Source organism: Leucoraja erinacea, chromosome 8 (assembly GCF_028641065.1).
Source record: "Leucoraja erinacea ecotype New England chromosome 8, Leri_hhj_1, whole genome shotgun sequence".
Taxonomy (NCBI): Eukaryota; Metazoa; Chordata; class Chondrichthyes; order Rajiformes; family Rajidae; genus Leucoraja; species Leucoraja erinaceus.
The window spans coordinates 36,614,702-36,629,814 of NC_073384.1; the positions used below are offsets into that span (position 1 = coordinate 36,614,702).

Here is a 15,113-nt window from a genome sequence, read left to right on the forward strand (position 1 = left end):
ACACAACTATCACTTGGACCTTGCTTAGAAGCCATAGCTAGGGTTAAATATAAGCAAAACAAGCTAAGAATTGCACAAAACCAAGAAGTCACAACCAACAACTGCAGATGTAAACAGAACTCTTTTAGGACGTGTCCCGAGAGAGCATGCGCCACACACCGCCCAGTGAACTTCAGACACTCTCATAACTTTGTCCGGATTATAGGAGGTGCTGGACAATCAGCTGCTGGAAAATTGGTGGTGGACTAGTACTGGGTAATATTGTATGAGCCCCAGAGGGCAGAGCAGAAATGGTGTGTTGAGCAGGTGTTTTCTAATCCAATTGAAAGTACCAATGCAGTAAGGGAGTAGTTCAAGAGAGACCATTTATGATTGACAGCAGTGAGAGAGTTTAGGACCAGAGGGCACAGCTTCAGATTCAAGGACATATCTTTAGAATAGAGATGCGGCGCAATTTCTTTAGCTAGAGGGTGGTGAATCTGTGGAATTAATTGCCAAAAATGGCTATGGAGGCTAAGTCATTGGGTATTTTTAAAGCAGAGACTGAAAGATTCTTGATTAGTAAGGGTGTCAAAGGTTATGGAAAGAAGGCAAGAGAATGGGGTTGAGGGGAAAACACTTCAGCCATGATCGAATAGCAGAGCAGACTCAATGAGCTGAATGGCCTATTTCTGCTCACATGTCTTATGGTCACAAGGAACTGCAGATGCTGGTTTACAAAACCAATGGTATGAACGTTAAATTCTCTAATTTTAGGAAACTAGCCATCAACAACCTTTCTCCCTCCTCGCCCACACCGCCCCCCCCCTTCCCCCAATCCCTTTCCACCTATATCCCTTCCTTTGGCTTCACATTTCGTTCCTCCTCTATCCATATCTCACCTGCTATCCCCTTCACCTATCACTTGTCAGGATTTGTTCTGCCAGATTTTCCAGATTTCTCCCCCACACCCCCAAATTGCAGTCAATTTGAAGAAGGATCCTGGCCCGAAACGTCATCTATCCACGTTATCCAGAGATGCTGGCTGACCCGCTGAGTTACTCCAGCACTTTACTGTATATGATTAACCTAGGCTTCACCTGGTTGGAAAATAGTTGAGTGTGAATGGGCATAAATTTCTGACGTTTTCTTTTTTATAGCAGAATTTTCTCTTACTACTTGCTTGCAGCAATTCTTCTACATTTGCCACTAGAATTATATAATTTGCGCACTCAAATTGTGGTTATAAATTGCATTCAAGTTGATGAAAAGTACTCGAGAATTGGCTCCCTTGATGCTGGTAAATTGAGGCTGGGTTATGATCATATTGATTATTGATGCTGAATAATGGTATTTTCTACCAAGCAATTTGCAAAGAGAAAGGCTGCCTTTTGGTCTGAACACTTGTTTTTGTTGCAGCTTTGGATCGAACAGCAGCCCAGAATGATCGTGGTATTAAGAATAAACGGAGTTGTGAAGATACAGAGGAAGAAGACTATCCAGTGAATTTGGAAAAAGAGTAAGGATGTTGTTCAATTATATTTAATTGGCATTTAAATTTGCACGATAACTGGGCTGATGGCTTTTCCATATTATTAATGGGTTTTTTTGCTTCTAACCAAAGCTGGATATTTACTATGATGATAAATTGTGTTTTTAGTAGACCAGTTTTTATGTGGTATCCTTTTCTTGGTTCTGATGTGTATCTATCCCACGATCATGTGTTCAATAGAAGTATCTCAGTATAAAGACCAAGTGCAGTTTTGGGACACTTGCCCTTCTTTCTTTCTAATGCTGATGATTATCATTTTATTGGGTTATATGTTTAGAGATACAGCATGGAATCCAGCCCACTGAGTCCATGCCGACCAACAATCACCCGCTTGTAGGTAGATATGTAGTCTCATTAGGCACCTCACTACCTATCAGAACCCGAGTGGATGCAAATCATGCTGGTTCCTGAGGGACTGCCTAGATAGTGATTTTGGAGACTATTGCTGAAATTTTGATTTTGGTTATGGAGAGAGAGAATAAAGATTATGATTGCTTTGCTATATGACCGATGGATGCCTTTGTACTAGTATGGATGAATTCAAAGCCTCTTTAATAGATCAAAGTATTTTTGTCAATTTTTAAATGCCTGTTTTGAAATTTCCACTGATGCATTTTACATTTTTGCAGTGTGCCCAGTCTTTGGAGTACTGATCGTGAAGAGATGGAAGCTGAAAAGCCAAAGGTAAGGAACTAACATTTCAAAATCATTGAAGATATTTGCTTTTTTTTTTTACCATATTATGAACGTGTCTCCTGAAAAGGACTGAGGATTTTTGGAACATACTTTCTATACTAACTTTTTACAAGTAAATGCAGATGCTGATTCATAGCAAAGATAGACACAAAGTGCTGCAGTAATTCAGCGGCTCAGGCAGCATTTCTGGAGAAAAAGCATAGGTAACGTTTCGGGTCGGAATTCTTCTTCAGACTGGGTTCTGACCTAGCGTCACCCATTTTTCTACAGAAATGCTGCCTGAGCCGCTGAGTTACTCCAGTACTTTGTGTAAAAAGTTAGTTTTCATTTGATAATTGATTTGTTTGAGAGGGATTTTCGGTTTTAACTTTATCGGTGAATAAACGTGCATTCATGTACCGCTTTACTTATCCTCGCATGATTTGAACTTATTCGCAACCAATGAATTACCTTTGATTTTTTCCCTTGAGTGTTAACTTTTCAGTCAATTTGTGACAGACTAACCACTTAATCAGTCTCTGGCATTGTTCAAGACTGAGGATTGGCATGGGCTTTTGTGCTGTTGCACTAGCTTTTGATGGGATTTGGAAGTTAAAATCACCCTAAAGGCCCTGTCCCACGATGCGAGTTTACCCAAGAGCTCTCCCGAGTTTAAACAAAAATTAAACTTGTGGTATTCTACGAACTCCTCCGACCTTCCACGAGTATGTTCACAAACTCCTATGAGGTCCTACGAGTATGTCTACGTATTCCGTTGACTTCTCATTCTACGTTCCTCTCCCGAGGTTCTCTTGAACCAACTACAAGTAGCCACAAGTGGAAAATTGATCACATGATTCCCCCTCCACTTTAAGGGGAGCATTTGATCCTCCTATCCTCCATCCTTTTGGCCCCCAAGATAGACGATCGCAGCGGGGGGAGAGAGAGCGCAACATGCCTTTCCAAATCAACAATTCGTTTCATGCCTGTGTTGCGCGCTGCTGTCCCCAGCCTGGTTACATTCACACTTGTAAACCACACACCGCCGGGGACTAGGAGAAAAATGTTTTCGATTCCGCAGTAGGAACAGAGAGAGAAAGAGATAGAGAGAAAGCTGGAGTTACTCAGCGGGTGAGTCAGGCAGCATCTCTGGAGAGAAGGAATAGGTGACGTGTCTGGCCGAGACCCTTCTTCAGACTGAGAGTCAGGGGAGAGGGAAACTATAAAGATCCAGAGATGCTGCCTTAAAAAGAGGTAGAAAGAAAGAGAGATAAAAAGAGGTAGAAAGAAAGAGATAAAAAGAGAGAGAGAGAAATAGAGAGTGCGAGAGAGACTGGGGAAAGAGGGGTGGGAAGAGAGAGAGAGAGAGAGAGAGAAAGAAGTGAGAGAAAGAGAGATTGATAGATAGTGAGAAAGGGAGAGAGATAGAGAGAGAGATGGAGAAAGAAAGGGAGAGGGTGAGACAGAGAGAGAGAGAGAGAGAGAGAGAGAGACAGAGAGGGAGGGAGAGAGAGAGGGGGAGAGAGAGAGAGGGAGGGAGCAACAGAGAGAGTGAGAGAGAGAGATATGACACCTTTCCACATCAGCACCATGTGTGCTTGCTTTAAATTCTGACTGTGACAGGTCAACTTTGCAATGTTGTGCTTTACACTGGGAATATATCTGGAGTGTGAGGAAAAGTACTTTCTGTTTCACAAACTCTAAACGACAGACCCTTCGTGTCAAGAGGTGGCATGCATCAGATGCCCCGTTTCTTCTTCTTGACAAACAAAGGATCTTGGTAGTGGAATCACCCAGTTTTATTGGCTGTTTCCATATCTCCCGTTCCGCCTCGTGCGAAACAAGACTGAGCAAAAGGCCAGAACCGCAGTGCGCTGCCCTGAGCGCTAAAAATACACCGGAGATGGGTTTTTCTGGAAACGTTTCTATCTGTGGTCTTTGCTTTTCTTCTCACCTCACGAACCCTTCCACCACTGCTCCAGCCCCACACCCCCATCACTTTACTACACGCATACACATAATACACATATATACACACACACATTGTACATACACACTCATACACATACACACTCATACACAAATTCACATATATGCACACAAATACACATACAAACACACACTCATACACACACGCGCACACACACACACACACTCATGGCAACTGGACAGAAAACAACCCTTTCTCCTCAGTATCAGTAGGTCTGAAAGACTAAACACAAGTGATTTTTAAATGAGTGAACAGTGTCATTTTTCATCTAATTTTAAAAGCGCATTGGGCAGAGTTCTTACGTTTTTTCCTTCGTTGACAGCGAATTATCTACGAGTCTACAACGGTCTGCCCATGAAGTAACTAAGAGTAAAAAGTAACAACTTTTTTAATCACAAGTATTTTTTTACTCGTGGACATTTTTCACAGTGGTGAAAAAACATCACGAGTTACCGGGTTTCCCGAGTACCTGCCGTTAGCATTACGAGCCGCTACGAGACATCCACGAACTCCTACGGACCCGCTACAGACATTCTACGAGTTCGAATAGGGGGGAAAACTCGGGAGATCTCGTGAATTACCTCGTACAGTGGGACAGGGGCTTAACACTTTAGTGTACATAGTAATTCTATGTCCTGCTGTCTGCAGAGGATAAAATCTCTACTGTTTCAAATAATCAATAGCCAATGAGTAATTTACATTTGTTACTTCATCCTGACAATGTAGGAACTAGTATAATATTGATTAATTCTTGTAAATTACCTTGGACTAGATAAAAAAGATACAAAGGAGGATGGTGCTTTTTTTTTGAAGCACAAAAGACAAGGAAATTTTAGTTCCGTGGGACAACCATCTTTATCTGCTTCATCGAAACACTATTCACTGACAGTTGCAGAACATTCATTTTCATTTGCAATCCCTCCGATTGTGCAGTTGTACATGCTTACATGTGCCAAAATCCAGACAATATTGAGACCCGAGTTGATACATGGCAAGTAACATTCTTGTCACAGAGGAAGCAAGCAATGGCCCAACAAGTAAAAATCAAACCATACCTTGACCATATTGTATTATCTTGGCAATCTCTTCCACTGAAAACATCCTGGACTGTGATTTGATCGTTTAGAATTTCTTAATATGCATCATGCTTCACTGTGACCTTTCCTTCAGAAAATAATTAATTGTATTTAACCCCCATAATTTAGTCCCCATAATTCCACCTTGAATACTTGAAATCTGAAATAGGTAAGCAATTGTACCATTTACTCAACAGTGTGGGGAAGACTTAAAGTCTAGCCCAGTGTAGGGAAGATTGCAGAGAAGATTTACGAGGATGTTGCCAGGACCTGAGAGCCTGAGCTATAGGGAGAGGTTGAGCAGGCTAGGACTCTACTTCTCAGAGAGCAAGCGGCTGAGGGGTGATCTTATAGAGGTAGAAAAATCATGAAAGGAATAGATCAGGTGAACGCACAGAATCTCTTGCCAAGAGTAGGGGAGACGAGAACCAGAGGGCACAGGTTATGAGGAGGGAAAAGATTTATAGGAACCCGAGTGGTAACTTTTTTACACAAAGAGTGGTGGGTGTATGGATCGAGCTGCCGGAGGAGTAAATTTTGGCAGATTCTATCACAACGTTTAAAAACCATTTAGGCAGGTACATGGATAGGGTAGGTTTAGAGGGATATGGACCAACGTAGGCAGGTTAGAGTAATGTAGATGGAACAGATTGGTCCATGTGGGCAAGTTGAGCCGAAGGGCCTGTTTTCATGCTGTATGACTCTTAGACTAGACTGTGACTATCGACCCTACTTTTGCCTCTCGTGATTTTATAAACCTACTAGACCAAGTGCAGACCCGTTGGGTCTGTTCCCCCCCAACGTTGCGGTTGGGGGGGGGGGGGGGGGGGGGAGACGGCATGCAGCGTCACACACACTAACTATGCCCCCGCGCACTCACGCTAATTACCCCCCCTTGATATTATATCAATATTGTTAATTTGCTTCTTTTACCCCATAACCACCCTATCTACTGATGCATAGCCCCCACCTTGCAGTCACATCTAGAGAGGGGGGGGGGTAGAGAGTGAGGGCAGAGAGAGAAGGGGCAGAGACACAGAGAGAGGGGCAAGAGGGAGAGGGGATGGCGAGGAGGAGAAGAGGAAGGGTGGGTGAGGGGAAAGGTGGGGTGGAGGGGAGGAGAGAGAGAGGGTGAGAATGAGGGGGGAGAGGCGAGGGGAGGGGGGGAGGGGGGGGGAGAGGAGAGGAGGGGGGGGGGGGGGAGAGGAGGGGGGGGGGGGGGAGAGGAGTATAGGGGGGCAGTGAGAGTGCCTTTTTATTTCAACCCAAACCTCCCAAACAAACATTTGCAGGCAGTGCTTTTTTACTTTAACCATATTTTCATTTTCAAACCACATTAAGGGTACTTACTCACAGTTGTGTGGACATGTGTTCAGTGTTATTCGCAGCTCAGAGAAACGTGACCCTCTGCCTTCGTCCAGCTTGCAGGCTAATTGAGGCACACCACTTCCTGGTTTTATAGTCCACCCCCCCCCCCCCTGCCGCCAGCAGGGGCAGCAGAGAGAATGGGGAATTTTGTAAAATCATTAATATCTCTGTCATTTTTCATCGACTGGAAAAATCCTCGGCACACATGCAGCGGAGGGGGGCTCTGAGCGAGGTGGCCAAAAATGACGGCCGTAGGTGGCGGCATTCTCTCGGAAATCGCAGCACAGATCGCTTGTACTTCCGGTGGCGCTGGTGCCAGCAGCCTCCACCTACAGCCCGGTATCTTTTTGTTTTTTTGTTTATTTTGTTATGTTAAAAGTGTGTTTTTTTGTGTTTTTTGGTGTTTTTTATGTGGGGGAAGAGGGCACGGTGCGGGGGATACCGTACTTCAGCCGCTTCCTGGTGAGGACGCGACTATTATTCGAGTCGCGTCCTCCCCCCCCCCCCCCCCACAGCGGCCTACCTACCTGGATTGGCGCGGCCTTTCCTGCCGGGATCGACCGGAGCTCCAGCAGCGGCGGGACAGCGCTGGAACATCGCGGGGCTGGCGATGCCTTACCGGGGGTCGCCGTCTGGAGCCCGGAGTGCTGGACCTGCTGCACCAACATCAAGGAGCTGCGGTTTGCAGAGCTCCCAACGCGGGCGGCGCTGATGGACAGCGCGGGGTCCTGTGACTCTGCCCAGCTCGGCCTGCGGACTCAGGAGCTGCAGACTCCGGCAGCGGGAGGCGGCTGATCAGAAGGTCCGGGCCGCTGAGGAGGAGGATGCTCACCGTCGGGGCTCGGCGTCAGCGTTCCACCAGCCCGGCGTGAGGGCCTGAACATCGGGCCACCCGGGGCGGCGACTGCAGGTGCTCGGAAGGCCCCGACTACGGATGGACACGGAGGGGAGGCTGGCTGGACTATGGTGCCGTCCTCACCTGGGTGCCATTTATGTTATGTTGTGTTGTGGACTTTTTGTGTTTGTGCTTTTGTTAAATTTTTAATTCAATTTCAATTTTATTTTTTTAATATGTTTATTATTTATTTATTATTTATTTTTATTATTTTTCTTGTGATTTTTTTTAACGATACTGCTGTACGGGAAATTCATTTCGTTGTCTCAAAGTGAGGCAACGACAATAAAATTTGAATACAAGAATACAATACAAGAAAACCGGTCAAGAACAGACTTTTAGTAAAATAGATAGGTAGATAAGTTCATCCCTCACCAGTGTTTCCACTTTGAAGGAAATTACCCGAAATTCGGGAAATTCGAGTTGTCTTTGGGTAATTTTAGGGAAATTTAATAATTTTGGGAAATATCCGCATCCGACCCGCAAAGGGGTGTAAAGGTAATACACGCAGCACTGCTGGTTTGGCGCTCAAAGGTTTAAACAGAGCGATGTCAGTTTAAGCGTGAGAATTTAAACAAAGAGCTGTCGGCTGCAGTGCTATCAGGGTTCTAAATATAGCGCTACTGGCTGCAGCGCTATGGGCTTTAAACATAGTGCTATGGCCACAGCGCTATGGGTCACAGACTGTTCGGGGCTGTTCTTTGGAATTCTCTTTCTCAGTGGAAGTTGAGCCTTTAATTATTTTTCAGGCAGTGGTAGACTTCTGGATAAGCCTAATGGTGAAAAGTTACCAGTGGGTGGTGGAATTGCAGTTACATTGGGATTAATTTGTACAGAACAGTGGGTGGGCTCAAGGGGGAGAGGGGGAGAGGGAGGGAGGGGTGAAGAGAGGGAGAAATGGAGGGGTGGAAAGGAGGGAGAAGGATAGAGGGAGGGAGGGGATAGGAGGGAGGGAGAGAAAAAAGGAAAGGGGAGAGAGGGAGGGAGGGGGAGACAGAGAGGGGGAGGGGAGAGAGAGAGAGGAAAGGCGATAGAGGGAGGGGGAGTGAGGGAGGGAAGGGGCGAGAGAGAGAGGGTGAGGGAGGGAGGACAAAGAGGGAGGGAGAGAGAGCAGAGACTGATACAGAGCAGGTTCAAAAAACGAAGACAACGAAAGCTGTTGGAGGCAAGAAAAGCTGCCTTGCATAACACTGTACAAGTGAGTAACAGAAGAAGGCAGATATAGTGTAGTTACATAGATCTATTTTGCCTTGTTCTTCTTTGTGTTGTTAACGTGTGCCCGCGAATAAACCCGACAAATAGCACGCAGGAAGCAATTTAAATTTTTTTTATGAAATACCATAAAATTCCAGAAAATTTGGAATTCTATTTAGGGCGTGCTAAAGAAGTTTTCTTTAACATGGGCAGCACGGTGGTGCAGGGGTAAAGTTGCTGCTTTACAGTGCCAGAGACCCGGGTTCAATCCTGACCATGGGTGCTGTCCATACTGAGTCTGCATGTTCTCCCTGGGTTTACTCTGGGATCTCCAGGTTTCTTCCCATACTCCAAAGACGAACAGGTTTGTAGGCTAATTGACCTGGTATAATTGTAAATTGTCCTTAGTATGTGTAGGACAGTATTAGTGTGCGGGCATCGCTGGACAGCACTGAATCGTTGGACCGAAGGGCCTGTTTCCGTGACGTATCTGTAAACTAATCAAACAAAAGTTGCTGGAAATGGCAAGAGGTTGATTCCTTGAAGATGGAAGGCTGGTGAAATGAAAATAAGGCAAGAGGAAGACTATTGTAGATCTAAGAAAGAGAATGGAGTGAAAAATGTGCAAATTAAAATCCATGTGCTGCCAGGGCAGAATCCATCCTGCAATAACAAGGAACTGCAGATGCTGTTTTACCAAGGAAAGACACAAAGTGTTGGAATAACTCACAGCAGGTCAGGCAATATTCTTGGAGAACATGGATAAAGTGGCATATCGGGTCAGGACCCTTCTTCCCGACCTGAAACATCACTTATCCATCTTATCCAGGGATGCTGCCTGTCCTGCTGAGTTATTTCAGCACTTGGGTCTTCCCAAGAACCCAACCTTTTCAGTCAAGGGGTGTGAGAAAACTGATGAGGAATTTCATAGTATGGGGGTCGCTTGGAATACGGAAATGTTTCATTTTGCATTGCAGATTTTCATAATTTTAATACTAATAAAGTTTGAATACTTGTATGTGTATTATTTTGACCAAAAATGATCAAGTTGGCAACAAACTGCAGATGCTGGTGTACATCGAAAATAGATACAGTGCTGGAGTAACTCAGCAGGTCAGGCAACATCTCTGGAGAAAAGGGATGGTTGATGTTTTGGGTTGGGACTATTCATGCTGTCTATCTGACCTGAAAATCTTTGAGAGTCTCTGCATAGTTAGATTCAGAACTTGTAAGCCAAGTTCTTCATTGATGATTCGGGTATTCTGAGCTACTTTGACTCATTGTGACTTCATGGATTCCATACAACCAAAAGCGCACAACTCAGTAAATATATCGATGCCTTGCACATATTGTGCTTCTGTTCCACGTGTGTTGGCACACAGTAGAATTATTTAAAAAAATATCAAAACTGTTATGTATTCTTGGATTTAAGGCATCTGCTCTGTATAGTCTGTATCTGCTTTGTGTTCCTTGTCAAGAGTTCACCTTTGTTGCCTATTGTGATAATGATCCAACAGTGGCACAGCAGGTAGAGCTGCTACCTCACAGTGCCAGAGACCCGACTTTGATTCTGACCTTGGGTGCTGTCTGTGGAGTTTGCCTGTTTTCCCTGTGACTGTGTGGGTTTCCACCAGGTGCTCCAGTTTCCTCCCACATCCGAGAAACGTGCAGGTTTGTAGGTTAATTATACTCTGTAAATTCACCCTCGTGTGTAGGGAGTGGATGAGAAAGTGGGATGACATAGAACTAGTATGAAAGGGAAATCGCTGGTCGGCATGGACTCGGTGGGCTGAAGGGCTTGTTTCCATGCTGTTTATCTAAACTAAACTAAAAACAGTATGTTGCAATTGGTGACTAGAAATTGCATTTCTTTGTTACTTCAGCTGCGTTTAACAACTTTGCATGTAAAATGTACATAAATATTACATTGTTTATACCATATAGTTTATACCATGTCTTTATTTTTGTAATATTATGATTCTTATTGGGATCTTGGGAAAGTTGTGGACTGAGATAGCTCTTTGAGACACCAATATAATGGATGACTGCCTGCTACTTTCCTGCGACTGCAAATTTATATTTCCGATGGCTAAAAGTGCAAAGAGCTCTTTCATAGACGTGAAATATTTCATAAACATTACTGAACCTCCATCTAAACAAACAAAAGGAAGCCATGAGCTACACCAACCGTGCAAGCAGGTAAACCTGGTTTAAGGTGTTTCTGATATTGCTGATAGGGTATTACTGAGGTCAGACATACTTACTATCTGCTGTGCTGAACAGACCCCAAAAGGTGCCATTTCATGTACTCCATTGTCCTTCTGCTCTTTTGCTGGCCAAGAAATCAGCAGCATAAACCGTGTGTGCGAGCGAACGTATCTACATGTGTAAGCATGTACGCATTTATATTATGTATATGTCTATATACATGTGTGTGTATATATGTATGTGCATGCATGCGTGTTTATTGTTTATAGCTCTGAAGTTTTTGTTTATTAATATTGTTTACAGACTACTATGTTTACCAATTCTGTTGTGCTGCTGCAATTTAAATAATTTTATCGTTCTGTTTGGGACTTATGACAATAAATCACTTAGAATAGAATAGAATACTTTATTGTCATTGCACAGCAACTGTACAACAAAATTTCAGTGCATCTCCTTCAGTGGTATACAATAAAAGGCCCAGGATAAAAAGATTTAAAAGAACAAAAACACACTTGACTCTTAACCTGCTTTATGTTCTTCTTGTCTACAAATTGACAAAGTTAGATAAAATAACTGGATTGTTGGGAAGATGTGCAATAGGATAAAAAGAAGTGTGTGAGAATTGAAATGCATGTGTTGCCACTGCAAGAATACACCATTTTCAGATGGGATCTGAGGAAACTAATCCTATTCCTCCACTGGTTTTCCTCCACCAGTCCCACTTCTTCTGAAGTAGATTTTGTTTGGACATGTGGGAAAGAAAAAGCATCGTGATCGAGCAGTCCGCTGAAAGGTTTTCGGTCTGAATAATCCACTCTTTTTCCGTAAATGCTGCCTGATCAGCTAAATGTTTCTTGCTTTTAGTTGAGATTTCCTATATCTCTATTTGGCATGGATTATGGAATCTTCCACACCTTGTATTCAAGGAAGGTGAGGGGGGGGCAAGGAGGGAAAAGAAAAATTCCATTCTGATCTCGTAAGAATTCTGAATGGATTTCTGGTATAGCAAGAAGCAAAAGCCCACATTTCACAATGATTAGCCCTGAATTACTGCATTCTCCTTTCCCCGTTTGACTATTGGATGCCTTGGGAGCTATTTTCAAAGTCCTTCAGTGGTGTCGTGGGACTTCATATTTAGTGATAATAATTAATTAAACGTGATGAATCTTGCTTTTCTAGTTGAATAGCGTTAATTTGCACGCTCATAAATTTAATCAACATAGTTAAAACTATTATTACCTGGGGCCATTCAAGAGACAAGCATCTCAAACATATCCATCATGATTGATAATTGTCAAGCTTCAAAGAACCAATCTAACATTAACACATGGGCATTGTTTAATGCTGAGTCCTTGTAATGGTTTATAGTCTCAAGGCCATAAGCCATTCACGAGACAACTTAACATTTTCTTGATTGCTGTTAGCTGATTAACAAAACTCCTTGAAACAAATTTCTTTATATTTCTTTACTTCATATATGAATGCAATAAAACAATATTCCTGAGCAAGGCTGCAAATGAGGAATGTGCATGCTTTAAAAAAAAAAATGATGGATATAACTTTTATATGGTGACAGCTCATATTAAAGGGATAGGATCTTCACCACCTGAATTTGAGTTTATCTAAGTCAATTAGCTACATTTCAAATGAGATTGCATGCAACATTATCGCAATGGTTAAAGTACCATGCTTCATTGTTGGTTAGGTATTAGAGAGTCGGATTACAGCACGGAAACAGGCCCTTCGGCCAAACTCATTCATGCCGACCAAGATGCTACTCAAAGCTAGTCCTATGCCTGCGTTTGGTCCATATCCCATTTCTCATTCGTGTACTTTTCAAAATCTCTATTAACTACTGTGATAGCATCTGCCTCAATTATCTCCCCTGCCAGCTTGTTCCATATATCCACCTCCCTCTGAGTGATAAAGTTGCCCCCCCAAGTTCCTGTTAAAATGTGCTCTTCTCACATTAAACATATCTCCTCTTGTTTCTGATTTCCCCTACCCTGGGTTAAAATACTCTGTGCATTCATCCTATCTGTTCCCCTAGTGGTTTTATATGCCATAAGATCACCTCTTGATCTCCTGCCCTCCCAGAAATAAAGTCCTAGCCTGCCCAACATCTCCCTGTAACTCAGCGTCTCAAATACTGGCAACGCCCTCAAAGGTTCAGTGGGGATGATGTTGGAGTGATTACATTTATGTCTCAAGAGGCAGTGGTGCAGTGGTAGAGCTGCTGCCTTTGTGTATTAACCAGTATCTGCAGTTCTTTGTGTAAGTCGTTGTTTCTACTCAAAGAACTTCCTAATCTGTTATGATTCTGCCTCTGTACATCTCTTTCCAAGCCAACCAAGAAATGTTTCAAAATGTTATCAACAAATGAAGCATTAGCAAAAATCAGTTTGTGCTTCAGGTAAATACAAATTAATAAGTTGAGTAAGGACAACTTCTTTGCCCATCCAATGCTGTGTTTTTGAAACTTCAGGCAATTCCATGGAGAGGTCTGCATCTGTATCATGAACTGGTTGTGTTCTCACAACAGATGCGTCCAACTTGTTCAGTCATTTCAGCAAACTTTCTCATTTGATATTTTCTACATCATTGTTGTTGAACTAATTGCAAATATTGTCTTTGTCAAACCAGAAACACGAGGCAGATCCTTATTCCATCTAAGACTGAATGAATGCTGGTTTTTCAGATTAACTTGACTGTTTGAAACATAAAGAGAATGATTTGTAAACATGAAAACATGATAATACTTTGCAATGGATACGAGGAATTCATTCTCATTTTAGATTAATTAAACTCCAGAATTTGAGTTTCAAAGAAATAGCACTGAAGTTGACAAAATATATTGTGCATTATTACTGTGAGAGATTAAAAAGTAAGATTAAAAATCAGTTGCAACGTAATTTAAATGTGAAAAAAAGTCTTTACCCGAGTTGCCATTTATGATTACCTTCTCTTCTAGACCAAATCTCAATTTTCATCAGAAATTAAAACTAATTTATTGAGAAGCTACAGCAGAAAAAACCAAGCACCTGGCATTTGTAAAGCTTTGAAAGGAAATGCAATTGGACTCAACATGCTGGGACCCAGCAGAAAACTAAGGTCTGTGAAATATTATGGATTGGTTTATGCTTGAGTATTTTGGAATAAGCTGCATTTGTTTTTAAAGTTTTGATACTTATGTTCCTAAACCAGAAATTCAGTTCAATTCAAAACATGTTTATTTAATTGACTGAGTACATTAAGGTCCACACCCAGGATAAAGTGTTGGCTTCATATCCTTGCTGGTGGAGCTGCTGCCTCGCTGCCACCTAAGACTGGTTCGATCATAACTTTGCGTGCTGTCTGCGTGGAGTTTGCATATTCTCCATGTGACCAAATGGATTTGTAGGTTAATTGGTCCCTGTATCTAGCGTGGAGGGAGTGGATGAGAAAGTGGAATAACATAGTTAGAATGAAGTGCAGATGCTTCCTCATACGCAAGGATAGAAAGCTCGGTGGGTCAGGCAGCATCTCTAGAGACCATGAATAGGTGACGTATCAGGTAGAGGAGGGGCAGGACAAAGCAGGGTAGATAATAGGTGAACGCACTTGAGGGCTTTTCTTTGTAGGAAGGAACTGTAGATGCTGGTTTAAACCGAAGATAGACACAAAATGCTGGAGTAACTCAGCAAGACAGGTGGACAATTGGACAAAGGCCATTGGAAAAGACAAAAGATGTGAGATTGGGATAAATAATGCGTGCATGTAAAGCTAGTGGAAGGAATATAGGTGAGAAAGGAGAGGGAAACTTTATTTGGGATAACATGGAAACTGGAATATTCAGTGAACTGAGGGCGCACCATGAGGACTTTGTTTCAAGTGCATCGGGGCAGGTGCTATTGCATATGTGCAAAATGCTCAATGGTCGAGAGATGGCAAAAAGTGGTGATACTTCAAAGATGCAGGTAGGGTGAGAAAAATGTTCTTCCTGCTGCTTCCATCAAAGTTGGGGTTGATTGTTGTCAATATGAACTGATTTTGTGTAACTGACAGTTCTTTTGATCAATATGGAGGTTCCTCTGATAATTCAGAGTAGGCATCTGCAAGTTTTAAACTGCAATTCGGAATTGTTAGGTATAAGGTTAGTTACAAGGGCGGCATAGTGGCACAGCGGTAGAGTTGCTG

At 42.8% G+C, this 15,113-nt stretch overlaps 1 protein-coding gene across 4 annotated transcripts in view; it reads left to right on the forward strand.

The window, feature by feature from the left end:
* Window positions 1–15,113, forward strand: part of senp6a (SUMO specific peptidase 6a) — a 78,410-nt gene that overhangs the window by 20,082 nt on the left and 43,215 nt on the right. For all 4 annotated transcript variants that reach the window (XM_055639470.1, XM_055639469.1, XM_055639472.1 and 1 more), the window contains exons 2-4: window positions 1,399–1,498; window positions 2,161–2,215; window positions 13,909–14,048. In XM_055639470.1, coding sequence (XP_055495445.1) covers window positions 1,399–1,498; window positions 2,161–2,215; window positions 13,909–14,048 — 295 coding nt within the window. The remainder of the gene's footprint in view (window positions 1–1,398; window positions 1,499–2,160; window positions 2,216–13,908; window positions 14,049–15,113) is intronic.